The sequence below is a fragment of the Pongo pygmaeus genome, chromosome 4 (genome assembly GCF_028885625.2).
Source record: "Pongo pygmaeus isolate AG05252 chromosome 4, NHGRI_mPonPyg2-v2.0_pri, whole genome shotgun sequence".
NCBI lineage: Eukaryota > Metazoa > Chordata > Mammalia > Primates > Hominidae > Pongo > Pongo pygmaeus.
The window spans coordinates 32,836,428-32,852,805 of record NC_072377.2 but is presented as its reverse complement, the minus strand read 5'-3'; the positions used below and the strand labels follow the sequence as shown (position 1 = coordinate 32,852,805).

Below are 16,378 nucleotides of genomic sequence, written 5' to 3'. Positions count from 1 at the left end.
AATAACTGTAAAGATGATTGTGAATATAAATGATAAATAGGCAAATTGAGCCTTTTTTCCAGAAGGAGACTTTGCTCTTTAAAACTTAAATTTAGTTTTAAAATTTTGTGGTCAAATTAATTGTGACCTGGGTAAGATTGAATTTTTATTTGATTTTGTTTTTGCCATCTATAACTTACTTGCCAAAGCCTTTATTCAAAATTCTTTAACTTAATATAACAGGTTACTGATAATCTGTAATTTTCAGGATTGCATTTCTAATGAGACTGACTTTGATATATACTTTATAGTATGTTACTTATTTCTGTAATCTCTTTCGTAAGGGGAGTAGGAACTTCGGGAACAAGGAAGGTGTAAGGAAGTGTCTTTCAAAAATACCAATTAATGAGGCATGTAAATGTAAAACTCTTATTCCTTTTTCGGTATTGTATTGTTTCTGGTTGCTAAACGTTAAAATGGGTGATTATGACATGATTCTATTTATTAAAATTAATGGATTCAACTCCCAACCTTATTATTATGCTTAAGAGTGTCAACTTTTTATATTAAAATTTGGTAAACAGCTTGGCAGATAAAAGGCATGTTATTTGGAAACAACCAATTTTGACTCTCTACTAGCTTCTCCAAGTTATATCCATCTCTCATTTGCCCTACCTGTGTAACACATTTTTTACTTTACTGGATTAGTTTTCTCTACTTCTGAATTTTGGGGGATATTTTCAGTTTCTAACATTCCCTGAATTATACCAAATTACAGAACATTTTAATATATGTGGCTAGATATATAAAACCCTCTTTTCCCCTGTTTTGAGTATGGCAGGAAATAGTTTTGTTGTGGATTGCATGGTTGGCAGGAGGTGATGGGAGGCAGGTGTGGCACAGGTGGGAAATGTTTGCAGGGACCTGGAGTAAACGTGAAAGGGAACAAGAATGGTGGGCAGTCTTAGTATTTAAGGAGCATTTCCTACTCTATGTTGACTGTTCAGAGGGGTTAGTGTCATGAGTGCCAGACTTGGACATAAGAAATTTATTGATTACCTCGCTTATATGAAAGTATACAACGTGACGCTTGGGTGATAGGTTAACAGCAGCATGTGGAATGAGTGCATATAAGGCTGGCTATTTTTGCTGTGCTGGATGGTTACAAAAAGAACAGGCCACAGGTATTTCTGCAAGTCAGTGTCAGTGCCTTAAGGGGGCGGTTAATGAGCCTTAGCGAAAAATATCATTGAGATTGAGTTAGAGTTCTAGATGTGTACATAAGAAGGAAAAGAGTAAGTTGATTCAGCTTTTGGGGGCCAAGCTTGCAGTCTTGGCTCTGCCACTAGCTATATAACCTTGGGCAATTTAGAGACCTTAACTTCTTTGGGCTTTTATTTCCTCACTTTTCTATAACAGGACTTGCCCTAAATAATTGAGGCTCAGACTGCTTGGTGGAGCTATTTCAGGCCACTGCAGATAATGAAAGGAAAGTCCCATCCAGCTCTGAAATTGTATGATGAACATATAATTGTATGCTAATTATTTGTCAGTTTACAACTGTCTTTTAAGAGGCAGTTTTAAAAAAGAGAGTTTGAGACCAGCCTGGGCAACATGGCCAAATCCCATCTTTACCAAAAATATGAAAAATGAGCTAGGCGTGGTGGCAGGCACCTGTGGTCCCAGCTACTCGGGAGTCTAAGGTGGGAGGATCACATGAGCCTAGGAGGCGGAGATTGCAGTGACCCAAGATTGTGCCACCACACTGAAGCCTGGGTAACAGAGTGAGACCCATCTCAAAAAAAAAGTAACAGAGGAACCATTTGGTCCTACTCACAAAACTGTCCAGTTGTTCTTACTAATTTCCTCTCATATTAATTAACAGCCTTCCTCAATCATCTGCATTCACAATGATTTTTAATATGTAATTTCACTATTTTATTGGCTAATATTACTATAATACCATTTTTGCTTGCAGGTATGTACCGTATTGGCCCTTACGTATTTTAAATAAGCATTCATTTAAGGGCCATGGATTCTAATACAGATTCTATGTCAAAATGTATCTGAATTAGAAAAGTCAGTTTTATAAACATAGCTGTTTGTAAAGAATCTTGCTACCATACAGTAACTTTTTCTTTCTTCTAATGATATAGGCACATCTCCCCCGCCTCATCTTAACCCTGTAACTAAATATAATTTCTTTATGGAATGATCACTGTCTATTATTCTCTGTCCAACATTTATATAAGCAACAAAAGATAAAATTTTTAAAACTGAAAGCCATTGCCTTATATTATGGCTATGTATGAAAGTACTTTGTAACTCAGTGTTAGATAATATTCTTGATAAGATACAGAGAACCATAGATATGTCACATATGTAACGAATGCCACATGCCCTTTTTCAACTTAAAAAATCTGTTTTGGTCTCATTTTTAAATGAGTATTAGAGATTTCTTGAGAATTGAATAATCTTAAATTAATGCGTAAAGAAAATTAGTGAAGCAAAATGTTTCCTTTTTATTTGAAACAGACTTATAAAGAACATTTAGAAGGACAGAAACATAAAAAAAAAGAAGCTGCATTGAAAGCCTCACAAAATACCAGCAGCAGCAACAATTCTACTCGTGGGACTCAAAATCAGCTACGTTGTGAGCTCTGCGATGTGTCTTGTACAGGAGCAGATGCATATGCTGCCCACATTCGTGGTGCTAAGCATCAGAAAGTAGGTGTTTTTTTCCCACACACCCTTATGTCTTGATTCTGTTATCTTTTACTTTTTCAAAGGGGGTTAGGTAAAGGTAACTTCAAATTTTGAAAACTTTTAAGTGCATTATAAGCCTTGCTTATGTGCTAATAATACATAAAGGTGACATCAAATAATCATTGCTAAAAGAGGGAAAGACTGGAGACTTGTCTTTAAATTGAACTAAACCATTTATTTCACTAACTGGGAATTGTCATGTGATTATTTTTAATGTAGCCAAGTCTGTTCATCTTTCTCTACCTCAGTTTCCTCACCTAATAGTAGATGGAATATGTATGCATATTTGCTTCACAGAGATTATCTTGAAAGTAATGAGTTTTGTATATGTGTGTATATACAAAAACATAGAGCAGAAAAAATACAACAAAGAAAAGCATGGTTTAGATTTCCATTTTATAATGTTCCAGGCAGACTTTTCAAAATCTATGAGTTTCCTGACAAATAAGTGTGCTTTTGTTTTATAGGTGGTTAAGTTACACACAAAACTTGGTAAACCCATTCCATCAACAGAACCAAACGTTGTTAGTCAAGCTACTTCTTCAACAGCTGTATCTGCTTCAAAGCCGACTGCCTCTCCTTCAAGCATTGCAGCAAACAATTGTACTGTGAATACGTCATCAATTGCAACGTCTTCAATGAAGGGTCTTACGACTACAGGAAACTCGTCTCTTAATAGCACATCTAACACTAAAGTATCAGCAGTGCCTACAAATATGGCTGCCAAGAAAACATCTACCCCCAAAATAAATTTTGTTGGCAAGTACTGATATTCTCTGTCCCTGCTGACTCTGTCAAAGTGTTGTTTCTTCTCCATTGCAGCACTAACCCTTCTCCCTGTATTCTTGGACCTGTCTCCTCCCTTCTTTCTGGGACTTTGTTTCTCCACATATCTGCCTAGTGTGTGTGTATTTTTAATTTTTAGTCTATCATCTACTGGTTTCTTCCCTTCAGCCATACAGATATATCTGTGTCTTCCTCTAGTCATTTAAAAAAAAAAGATGTGCACACACAAAGACCCTTTTCCCATTTCTGTAATCTTAAGGTAACGTGATTGGTTTTTGTTTGTTTGTTTTTTTTAATTTTTGAGACAGAGCCCCACTCTGTCACCAAGGCTGGAGTGCAGTAGCACGATCTTGGCTCACTGTAGCCTCAATCTCCAGGGCTCAAGCGATCCGCCCACCTCAGTCTCCTGAGTAGCTGGGACTATAACTGTGCACCATCACACACACAGCCAGTTTTTTTTTTTTTTTTGGTAGAGATGAGGTTATAAGCATGCACCACAATGCATGGCCCTGATTTTTTCTCTACGTCTGTGCTTCCTACCCAATCCTCACTCTGCTATAGTGTTTCTACCCTACCTTTTTCTGAAGCTGCTTTCAGTAGTCACCAAAGACCTAATTGCCAATCCAGTGGCCAGTTTTCAGTTTCATCCTATTGACTCTCCTAATACTTGACACAGTTGACTGCTATACCTTTAGGCTTAAGATACATCTGTGTCTCTCAATTATGTGTCCATCCACCCCTTTCTCAGTTTTCCTTATTAGTTCTCCTGCCTATGTGTTCATTAAATGATAGTGTTACTAAGATTATAACCCTGGCCCTCATCTCACTGTCCACCACTATTAATGGGTGGTCTCATTCATTCCCATGTGGGCAGTGACTTTTAAAATCTTTCTGGTAAATTCAAAACCCCCACCTGAGTTGGACAGCCACATTTTAAATATTCCCTGGACATCTTTTATATGGCTGTGTAGATGCCTCCCAATGTGTCTCATTCTAACCCATTAATTCATGAGAGGAGTACCATGAAATAATGTCATAAAATTGCCGATTTCTCAAGTGGAAAATCCACTAACATTATTTCTTCGTATTTATTGCCTCCTCCAGCTGTTTACCTAGTCTTCTTGTTTCTATCTCTATAATATTTCTACAAAAACTTCTTCGTTGCCATTGCCTTTTTTTAGGCCTTAAAAGTCTCTTCCTTGGAGCTTTATTTCTTACTGTACCCAATCTCAACATATTCTCCACACTCTTGTTATTTTATTAAAATACATATCTATTGTGTTAGTCTTCTGCTTAGCAGCCTTCCACTGTAACAGGATAAAATCTGTAGTCCTCATTTGTCATGTAAGGCCCATCATTACCTAACCCATGCCTACCTTTCCAGCCTCATAACTCATCCCTTCTACCTGTGTAGTAATTCATATTGAATTACTGGCTCTTCCTTTACCATAGCCTTTTTCACACCGTGTTGCTGTGCTTTTATGTACATGCTATTTTTTTCTTTTTAAATGTCATTCTTTTCTTTCTGACCAGTTCATATTCTTCTTTCAAATCCCAGTTCAAGTGTCACACCCTTTATGAAACCTTTCCTTACTGGATCACGTTAAAGGGTGGTGGCTCCTTTCTTCTAAATTTCTGCAATATTCAGTCCATATTTATTATAGTGCTTATCACATTGTATTATCGTTGTTTGTATCTTCCCATAAATTGGGCACTTGAAAGGCAGCTACATTGTCTTCTCTTTACTGTATTACCAGAACTTAGTGCTGTATCCAGATTGTTGTAGGTACTTAAGAATATTTTTGAAAGAAAAGTTTAAAAGTGGGAGATTCACAATTAACATGGTATTCTCTTGGACAGTTAGTTGAAGTGTTAAGTTTAATTGATTATAAAAATGAAAGCTATCATTTATAGTCACTTCTACATCAGTTTCTGAGGTTCTTCATACTTTCAGTTTAGAACAATAATAGAAAATCTTTTGTAAATAAGTTAAAGGAAATAAACAGTAATAAAACCTAAATTGGTTCTATTTCCTTCCCTGGTGGGAAACTTTATTTGGACTAAGTTTGCAAAGAGACCTAATCATTGAACTTACCTTTTTTATAATTTTTCTAAATTGTAGGGCGTGACCTAGACATTACCCCCAACTTTTTTTGGAGACAGGGTCTGACCAGGCCTGGAGTGCAGTGATGCGATCTCAGCTCACTGCAACCTCTGCCTCTTAGGCTCAAGCAGTCCTTCCCCCTAGCCCCACAGCTAGGACTACAGGCATGCGCCATCACATCCAGCTAATTTTTGTAGTGACCAGGTTTTGCCATGTTGCCCCGGCTAGTCTCAAACTTCTAGGCTCAAACTCCTGGGCTCAAGTAATCCTCCCACCTCTGCCTCCCACAGTGCTGGGATCATAGGGCATAAGCCACCACACCCAACTGGAAGTTAGCATTTTTTAAGGAATAAATACTACTCATTTCAGTCACTTGCCAAGGAACTAGGGCCACAAACATGAATTAGGCTTAGTCCTTACCATTTCAGGTACTTGCTATTCACTTTGAGCGGGGATGAGGAGGGTGTTGGGTGTTCCAAGATGGAAAAGAGAAAAATTCAGAAATGTATTTCACTAATAGGGTAAAAAAGCCAAGTAGTTTATGTAGTTCTTCAAAATTCTCATCTGTTGTATGTCAGATAGGAGTTTGACTGTTAGCAGAAAAGAACTTTATCTGAAGTTTTCGTCTTATCAGGTATATATATTTATACAAAAATAAATTTTTTTTAACTTTTTGATGCTTCTCTAGGTGGTAATAAGCTGCAGTCAACAGGAAATAAAACAGAAGACATAAAAGGAACCGAATGTGTTAAAAGTACTCCTGTCACTTCTGCTGTGCAGATTCCTGAAGTAAAGCAAGACACAGTGTCAGAACCAGTCACACCTGCATCTCTTGCTGCTTTACAGAGTGATGTGCAGCCAGTGGGCCATGATTATGTGGAAGAGGTAATTGATTTGAGAATACCATTGCTGTGAAATTGGATAAAGGGAAGAAGTGCATTACAAGCATATGTTACGTGTAAGATTAAATATACTTAATTGTATTTTAGATTTAGCTTAATGAAAGGATATTAAAGGAATCTTTGTTATAAGAAAGCTTGTCCTTTAAGCCTGCCTAAGTGACATCACAATGATTTTTTTTTTTTTTTTGCTAACTTTTATATTATTTTCCCTGTGTATTGTCACTGTGGTGTGCAAAGTAACTTTCTATTTACTAGCAAGCATTCTTGTAATACATCCTTCAACTATCATAAAAGTTTAAAAGTTCTGAGCAGCAAAAATGTTGATAAAGAGAACCAATATATTTATTTTTGAATGGTCAGTTTTGTGATAAAATTAAGTTTGCTGATTTAACAGAATATATTCATTTGGTTTCTCAAGTGGAGTAGAAGACTGTTGCTGTTTTACAGATAAAGTAAACTCAGTAAAATAAAGGAGTGAAGGGATATCAGAGGGGACTGGATAAATACCTGTTGTTAGCAGAAAGACATACAGTGGTATATGACTACTATTTACTTTGACTTTAGAGCATATATGTTTTTTGAGCTTCAGTGTCAATATCTATAAAATTGGGATATTCCTTAACAAAGTTGTGAAGAGTAGATGACATAAAGTACCTAGCATGGTGTCTAGCATCTAGGAGAGTTTTTGTTTTGTTCTTGTTTTTGTTTTTGAGACAGAGTCTTATTCTGCCACCCAGGCTGGAGTGCAGTGACACAGTCTTGGCTCACTGCAACCTCTGCCTCCTAGGTTCAAGCAATTCTTCTGCCTCAGCCTCCCAAGTAGCTGCCACCACCCCCAGCTGATTTTTGTATTTTTTTTAGTAGATGGGGTTTCACTATGTTGGCCAGGCTGGTCTTGAACTCCTGACCTCATGATCTGCCTGCCTCGGCCTTCCAAAGTGCTGTGATTACAGGCCTGAGCCACTGCACCCAGCCTAGTAGGTTTTAAATAAATATTTGTTCTTGCATCCTTTTTCCTATCAAGAAAAATTATATATTGATGGCCAGGCACAGTGGCTCACGCCTGTAATTGCAGCACTTTTGGAGGCCGAGGTGGGTGAATCACTTGTGGCCAGAAGTTCAAGGCCAGTAGTTGCGCACGTCTGTAATCCCAGCTACTCGGGATGCTGAGGCACAATCACTTGAACCTGGGAGGTGGTTGCAGTGAGCCGAGATCACACAACTGTACTCCAGCCTGGGCAACAGAGTGAGACTCTGTCTCACAGAAAAGAAAAGAAAACAAGAAAAAGAAAAATTGTATATTGAATTCTTTGTTTACAAGGTGGATAGCTGGGTTATAGAATTTATAATTAGTTCAGAAATAATTCTGATTTTTAAGTTTCATCTCTTAAAGGAGTAAGATTTGATTATCTCAAAAAAAAAAAAAACAAAACTCTCAACCGAAACACCCAATTTTTGATGATACTGTTTAATCCTAAACTTCAGAGAATTACATTCAGAACCGATCTTAAAGCCTGCACAATTTGAACTTAGTATTCATAGTAAGACTCAAGTTTACTTGTCCTCCTATAACTGTTCAGTTAGAAAAAATTTCATTCCATAAAGTTACATATTATAAAACCTTGAGCTTTGAGAAATTTTGTATACCAAAATAATGCTATTATTCTTCTTTATCTTCATTTTCAAGAACAATACTTGGCCAGCAGCAATTACTCAGTAACTATTAGAAAATTTAAGACATCTAGCTACATTTAAATCTAAATGCTTACATATAGACAAAAATATTAAATTGAAAGATAGTGGCCAGGCGTGGTGGCTCACGCCTGTAATCCCAGCACTTTGGGAGGCCGAGGCGGGCGGATCACGAGGTCAGGAGATCGAGACCATCCTGGCTAACATGGTGAAACCCCCATCTCTACTAAAAATACAAAAAATTAGCCGGGCGTGGTGGCGGGCACCTGTAGTCCCAGCTACTCAGGAGGCTGAGGCAGGAGAATGATGTGAACCCAGGAGGCGGAGCTGGCAGTGAGCCGAGATCGCACCACTGCACTCTATCTAGCCTGGGCGACAGAGCAAGACTCTGTCTCAAAAAAAAAAGAGAGATACAAGAGCAGACATATGCTATCACATCTTGCATGCTAAAATTCCAACTTTTCATTCCCATTTCTACAGTTTCTATCCTTTTAAAAAGTAATAGGCCAGGCGCGATGGCTCATGCCTGTAATCCCAGCACTTTGGGAGGCCAAGGTGGGCGGATCACAAGGAGTTTGAGACCAGCCTGGCCAACATGGTAAAACCCTGTCTCTACTAAAAATACAAAAAAAAAAATTAGCCGGTCGTGGTAGTGCATACCTTTAATCCCAGCTACTTGGGTGGCTGAGGCGGGAGAATCGCTTGAACCCAGGAGGCTGAGGTTGCAGTGAGCTGAGATCGAACCACTGCACTCCAGCATGGGTGACAGAGCAAGGCTCTATCCTGGGAAAAAAAAAAAAAAAAAGTAATAGACATTGCCACTTCTTTCTGTGTACCACTTCATCAAATAATATGTGGGGGTTTATGAATGATATCATCTTCAACTATGATGATTCTTGAATTTTTTTTCCACACCAAGGTACGAAACGATGAAGGAAAAGTAATTCGCTTCCATTGTAAATTATGTGAGTGCAGCTTTAATGATCCCAATGCTAAGGAGATGCACTTAAAAGGGCGAAGACACAGACTTCAATATAAAGTGAGTAAAATTTCAGCTATTACCTTCTTTAAAACAAAAAACAAAAACCAAAAAAAAACACCCAGAGCATTCTATATGCAAAACAAAGCATCTAAACACAGCTTGCCAAGTCCATGATGTCCCATTCTAAGATTAGCATGTCATGTTGATAGACTCAGATGGATGTTTGGTTTTTATTTATCCATTTTTATACTTAAAGAAGAATAACATTCTCATCAGTTTTAGTAATTGTGGCAAAAACTGAAGCATTGCCTGGACCAAGCAATCATGTAAAGATAATTAATTCACATAAAATGTTTGAAAAAAGTCTCAACTCTTTATCCACCTTCTTTATCTGGTAGAATTCCCACCAAAATGAACTTTAAGACAAGTTGATAGGTTGGAAAATCCCTTCACTTATCTTAGCGTAGGAATTCTTCACTGAATACACTTTAAATGTTAAGATAAATCAGATGTTGTATTTGAAGGTTTTTTGTTGTTGTTGTTTTTGTTTTTTTTTTGTTTTTGTTTTCTTTAATGAGATGGAGTCTCGCTCTGTAGCCAAGGCTGGAGTGCAGTGGCATGATCTCGGCTCACTGCAGCCTCTGCTTCCTGGGTCCCTGTTCAGGCAATTCTCCTGCCTCTGCCTCCCGAGTAGCTGGGATTACAGGCATGCGCCCCCATGCCCAGCTAATTTTTGTATTTTTAGTAGAGATGGGGTTTCACCATGTTGGCCAGGTTGGCCTGAACTCCTGACCTCATGATCCGCCCTCCTTGGCCTCCCAAAGTGCTGGGATTACATGCGTGAGCCACCGTGCCCGGCCTGTATTTGAAGTTTTTAACTAAGCTGGATTGATGTACTAGATCCATGTTTTCTGTTTTAAACATGGAGGAGGTGAAAATTAAAACAGTGTAAAAGGGTAGTACTTAAATATGGAAAGAAACTTTTTAAGCCCAACATAGACATTTAGAGTCATCTGTTTACAAACAGTTACAATTGACCCTTGAACAACATGGAGGTCAGGGGCCCCTCACGCAGTCAAAAATTTGCCTCCCCTTCTTTTTTTAGATAGGGCCTTGCTCTGTTGCCCAGGCTGGAGTACAATGACATGAACATGGCTCACTGCAACCTCCCGGGCTCCAGTGATCCTCCCACCGCAGCCTCCCAAGTAGCTGGGACTACAGGCATGTGCCACCGTGCCTGGCTAGCTTTTGTATTTTTCTAGAGAACGTTTCACAATGTTGGCCGGGCTAGTCTGAAACTCCTGGCCTCAAGTGATCCGCCTGCCTTGGCCTCCCAAAGTGCCGGGATTCCAGGCTGCTTATAACTTTTGACTCCCTAAAAACTTCTAAAAGCCTACTGATGACCAGAAGCCTTACTGATAACATAAATAGTTATTTTTATGTTAACACATATTTGGTATGTCATGTGTATCTCATATATACTGTATTCTTAGAATAAAGTAAGCCAGAGAAGAGAAAATATTAAGAAAATCAGAAAATATTTACTATTCATTAAGTGGAAGTGGGTCATCATATAAAGGTCTTCATCCTCATCAAGTTGAGTAGGCTGAGGAAGAAGAGGAGGGGTTGGTGTTAACTCTCTCAGGGGTGGCAGAGGCAGAAGAAACTTAGCAGCATAGATGTAAGTGTATTCATACACTTCAAACCCCAAACCCCTGTTGTTCAAGGGTCAAATGTAAAGTAAAATTAAATATCCATTAGTTTTTCTAAGGATTTCATGACTTTTTGTTCATCAGCACTAAGTTACATACTTTTTACATAATTTTTATTAATGTATTTTGATTCTTTTCTCTGATTTACCTTAATTATATTGATTTTACTCTCTAGTGGGAAACTTGCAACTAAAAGCCTCCGTGATTAAAGAATACGTGTAATTGTATGATTAAAAATACATGTAGATTGTTTTGGGGCTGCTATTTTTTTAATGTCTTATTTATATTAATAGAAAAAAGTAAATCCAGATTTGCAAGTAGAAGTAAAGCCTAGTATTCGAGCAAGAAAGATTCAAGAAGAGAAAATGAGGAAGCAAATGCAGAAGGAGGAGTACTGGCGAAGACGAGAAGAAGAGGAGCGTTGGAGAATGGAAATGAGGTAATATCTTTAACTTTTAATAGCCTGGTAAGTGGTTCAGCCTTTCTTAAAAACTTAGCCATTCTGGGCATGTGACTCCCATTCAAAGCAATCCAGATTTATTTACTTCCAATTTTCACTCTTGAGGAAGATCCTAGGTCTAGGAAAGACATGCATTAAAATTGTTACTGGCTATACTAATATTTTACTGTGGACTTGGTATTAGAGTTATATGTTTAAGTGGCATCTTTTATAAATTAAACATATGAAGAAATAGTTTCATATTATAAATAAGTGCCTCGGTTTCAAACAAGCAAAATAGACATACGTTACCTGATAGAAGTATAAGATTTGATAGATTCTACATGTTAATAATGTCCATTAAGAAACTTTAGTGGCTACAGGGAAGGAGAATTAAGAAAACATATTTCAAATATTCATTTATATATATATAAAGATATAAATGTTAAGTTTTATTGAAATATAACATATCTTCTAAACTTATACAGTGACAGAGTTGTGTAACAATCACCACAATCAATTTAGAACAGTTCATCACCCTCAAATCACGTACCCATTAACAATAATTCCCCATGTGTCCCACATACCTAGTATCTCCCCCAGCCCCAGCCCTAGACAACCTCTAACCTTTCTGTCTCTATAGATTTGCCTGTTCTAGAGATTTCATATAAATGGAATCATATTAGGTTAATGCAAAAGTAATCGCGGTTTGTGCCAGATGACGATTTGAATTAGTAAATTCATTTGGTATAAACCGCGATTATTTTTGCATCAACTTAATACAGTCTATGGTCTTTTGTGTCTGGCATCATTCACTTAGCATAATGTTTTCATGGTTCATCCAGATTGTAACATGTATCAGTATTACATTTTCTTTTATGACTAAATAATACTGAATAATACATCCTTATGTACTGCATTTTGTTTATTCGTTCATTAGTTGATGGACATGCAACTTGTTTCCACACTTTGGCTATTATGGATATTGCCGCTGTGAATATTTTTGTATAACTTTTAAAATACAGTTTTAGCAGAAACATACTATACACGTATTTTCATAATCCACTTTTTTCGTTTACATATCTTCAACTTTAAAAACTAAATTTGGATTATTTTGTTTTTCATGAGGACATAGTAATTTTTGTGCATATGTAAAATTTTCTTCATAATCAATTCTTGTTGTTATTGTTTAGATATTTAGGTAGTTTCCAGTGTTTCTTTATTATAGTTATTAATATATTGACCCTCCTTGAGGCACTTTTTTGTTTCTTTCACCAAGTCTGTGAACCTATTGAGGCGATATTACTGCATACATTATCGTTAGTTGCTAATAATAGAACATTGGAAATGGAAATGTTTGAAGGATACTCACATGTCTGCCTATACTGGATAGCATAACTCAGTGGTTCTCAAAACTTTTTGGTCTCAGGATCCTTCATCCTCAATTATCGAGGACTCCAAAGAGTCCTTATGTGGGTTATATCTGTCAAGACTTACTGTATTAAAAATTAAAACTGGCCGGGCACAGTTGCTCATGCCTGTAATCCCAGCACTTTGGGAGGGTGAGGCGGGTGGATCACCTGAGGTCGGGAGTTCAAGACCAGCCTGACCAACATGGAGAAATCCCCATCTCTACTAAAAATACAAAATTAGCCGGCATGGTAGCGCATGCCTGTAATTGCAGCTACTCAGGAGGCTGAGGCAAGAGAATGACTTGAACCTGGGAAGAGGAGGTTGCGGTGAGGTGAGATCGTGCCATTATACTCCAGCCTGGGCAACAAGAGCAAAACTCCGTCTCAAAAAAAAAAAAAAAAAAATTAAAACTAAGAAATTTAAATATTTGTTAATTCATTTTAAAATGACATTTTAATTATTTTTTGAAATATGGTTACATGTATATTTGTTAAAATATTACACAATATATTTAATCAATAAAATACAGTAAAAAAATTATTCCACAGAATAGTGGGAAAAGTTATGCTATTTTACATTTTTGTACATCTCTTTAATGTCTGGTTTACAGAAGGCAGCAAGATTCTCATGTTTGCTTTTGTGTTCATATGTGGTGAATAACACGTGTTGCTTCTGGATAATTTCACTGTATGCTTAGAATGAAAGAGCAAATAAGTGTCTTTAGTATTTATTATGAAAATAATTTTTTTTTTTTTAAACAGAGTCTCGCTGTGTTGCCCAGGCTGGAGTGCAATGGCACGATCTTGGCTCACTGCACTCTCCACCTCCTGGGTTTAAGTGATTCTCTTGCCTCAGCCTCCCAAGTAGTTGGGATTACAGGCACCTGCCACCACGCCTGGCTAATTTTTGCATTTTTAGTAGGGATGGGCTTTCACCAGGTTAACCAGGCTGGTCTCAAACTCCTGGCCTCAAGTGATCTGCCCGCCTCAGTCTCCCAAAGTGCTGGAATTACATGTATGAGCCACCACGACTGGCCTTATTGTGAAAATAATTTTGACCCCATGGATCTCCTGAAAGGGTCTCAGGGACCACTTGGAGTCCCTGGATTGTACCTGGAGAACCTCTGCTACAGCTTAATAAAATCTCTACCAATTAAATGTGATAGCCATTTTGTTTCAGTTTGAATTGTTTTCATGTTTGGCTATTTATACTTTTGTGGTAAATTGCTTGTTTTTTCTTACCTGTTGATTTGTACAGACGTTTCTTACGTTGTTATTATTAATCATTTTTTATAGGTTACCTTTAAATAGTTTTTACTATTATGTATGTGTTGGTTTATATTTATCACATAACATTTATCAGTTATGTCCTTTATGAAGTTTCTGCCTTTGTAACATATTGGGAATTCTCCTCTATAGCTAGATTATACAGTGCTTTCCTCTTTCACTGATAATACCAACTATTAAGCATCCACAATGTGCCAGGAACTGTATTAGGTAGTGAGCACAAATTGGTAAACAATGGATAAAGGTCCCTGCCCTCATTTGACTTAAACGTTGCTAGCAACAACAGTAAACTATTAGAAACTGGAACGAACAGGATTTTCCAGAACCTTTAAGCTGTTTTTATTCATTTTTTCCTCAAAGCCTAAATAGCATAGATAGAAGAATGGTTTCTATCAGTCCCCAGTTGGTTGATCCTAAAAAGCACTGCTGGTTGGGCACGGTGACACACTGCCTGTAATCCCAGCACTTTGGGAGGCCAAGGCGGGCAATCAGTTGAGCCCAGGAGTTTGAGACCAGCCTAGGCAACATGACAAGACCCCGTCTCTACAAAAAATACGAAAATTAGCCGGGCGTGGTGGTGCACACCTGTATTCCCATCTGCTTGGGGGGCTGAGGTGGGAGGATCACCTGATCATGGGAGGTCAAGGCTGTAGAGACCGGTGATCACGCCACTGCACTGGTTGACAGAGTGGGACGCTGCCAATTTAAGGAAAAAAAAGCACTGCTTATTCCCAACCTGAGGAAATTGGTAGTTTCTATAATGGTAGTCAGGAAGCACACTTCTTTCTTATGTGTTAACAGATTACGTTAGTAAAACCTTAACCTAATTGTTAACAGAATATGCTGTAGACACGTGGTTTCCCTTGGGAATTATTGGTATCCTAGTTTGAAGTTGAAAATGAGGAAAGAACTGGGAGGGCAGAGGGGAGGAGATGGTTAAAAAAAAAAAAAAAAGTAGATTCTGCAAATGTTGGTCAGTAAAGCAGAGGCTATACACTAGTTGCCCACATTCTGAGTTCAGCTCAGAGGTGTTATATTTGGTATGCATAGTATTTTGTAATCTGAACCAGCAACCATGAAGTTTCACAAAAATCCTGATGACCTCAGCAATACAGCCTTTGCGGTAGTCCCTCCTTGTCCAAGGGAGTTTACGTTACAAGACCACCAGTGGATACCTAAAATCACAGGTTGTACCAAACCCTGTATATACTATATGTTTTCCATCTGATAACGGTGTTAGTTACTAAGCAACTAATAGGCTAGTAGGGTGTATACTGTGTGGACATGCTGGACAAAGGGATGATTCATAGGTGGGATGGAGCTGGACAGCGCAAGATTTCATCACACTACTCAAAATTGCACAAGATTTAAAACTTATGAATTGTTTCTTTCTGGAACGTTCTGTTCAATATTTGTATACTATGGTTGACTATAGGTAACTGAAACCACGGCGATGAGGATGATGGGGACTGTTGTATTCCCTTATGGCAACAATTAATAGGAGCTGAGTTGCAGCAGCTGTTACCTCTAGCCAGGACATGTTCTTTCTACTTTACCATAATTCCCAACACCCTTAATGTGTCCCCAACAGTGAGACTGACTATGACCTGCCATTTATCACTGCCTTGCACTGTTTTTCTTCATAGTAGAGACATAGGAAAGAGCATGTTTCTTTGAGGACATGAAGAAAATTCCCAAATGTGATATGTGCACTTCAGATCATTTACTCACAGTGTTGGCCTGCCTCCTTTAGGTGGCATTGGGTTTCTAATTCATACTTAAAGCAGGAGAGAGGTTGTAAGAAACTGTGAGGTTTCTGATGCCTGTTCTTTTTACTTTTTCCTCAGGCTGAAATTTTCTTCCGCTTTTCATGCTCTCTTTTCTCTTTCATTTACTTCACAATGAAAGCAAACACGGAAAATCATATACATTTGGGAAGAAATTTTAGCTAGGCTGATGTTGGTGGGGTTTTTTATTGCTTTTTATGTCACTATGGATGCAAGTTCTTGGCCTGTATTTTTCCTCATATGCTTATAATGTCATTCTTTATGTTTCAGACGTTATGAAGAGGACATGTACTGGAGAAGAATGGAGGAAGAACAACATCATTGGGATGATCGCCGCCGAATGCCAGATGGAGGTTATCCTCATGGTCCTCCAGGCCCATTAGGCCTTCTGGGAGTCCGACCAGGCATGCCTCCTCAGCCTCAGGGGCCTGCAGTGAGTGTCCACGTTGGTGATATAAGGGGTGAAAGTTTGACTGGTTCAGCATTAGAAGAAGACAATTTTGGAGGGGCTAATGTTTAGACTTAATAAT

The 16,378-nt window shown here is 38.0% G+C and overlaps 1 protein-coding gene across 3 annotated transcripts in view; it reads left to right on the top strand.

Moving 5' to 3' along the window:
- Positions 1-16,378, top strand: part of ZFR (zinc finger RNA binding protein) — a 90,406-nt gene that overhangs the window by 38,081 nt on the left and 35,947 nt on the right. For all 3 annotated transcript variants that reach the window (XM_054488621.2, XM_063664700.1, XM_063664701.1), the window contains 6 exons: positions 2,515-2,706; positions 3,213-3,504; positions 6,324-6,520; positions 9,149-9,268; positions 11,217-11,362; positions 16,119-16,281. In XM_054488621.2, the coding sequence (XP_054344596.1) occupies positions 2,515-2,706; positions 3,213-3,504; positions 6,324-6,520; positions 9,149-9,268; positions 11,217-11,362; positions 16,119-16,281 (1,110 nt within the window). The remainder of the gene's footprint in view (positions 1-2,514; positions 2,707-3,212; positions 3,505-6,323; positions 6,521-9,148; positions 9,269-11,216; positions 11,363-16,118; positions 16,282-16,378) is intronic.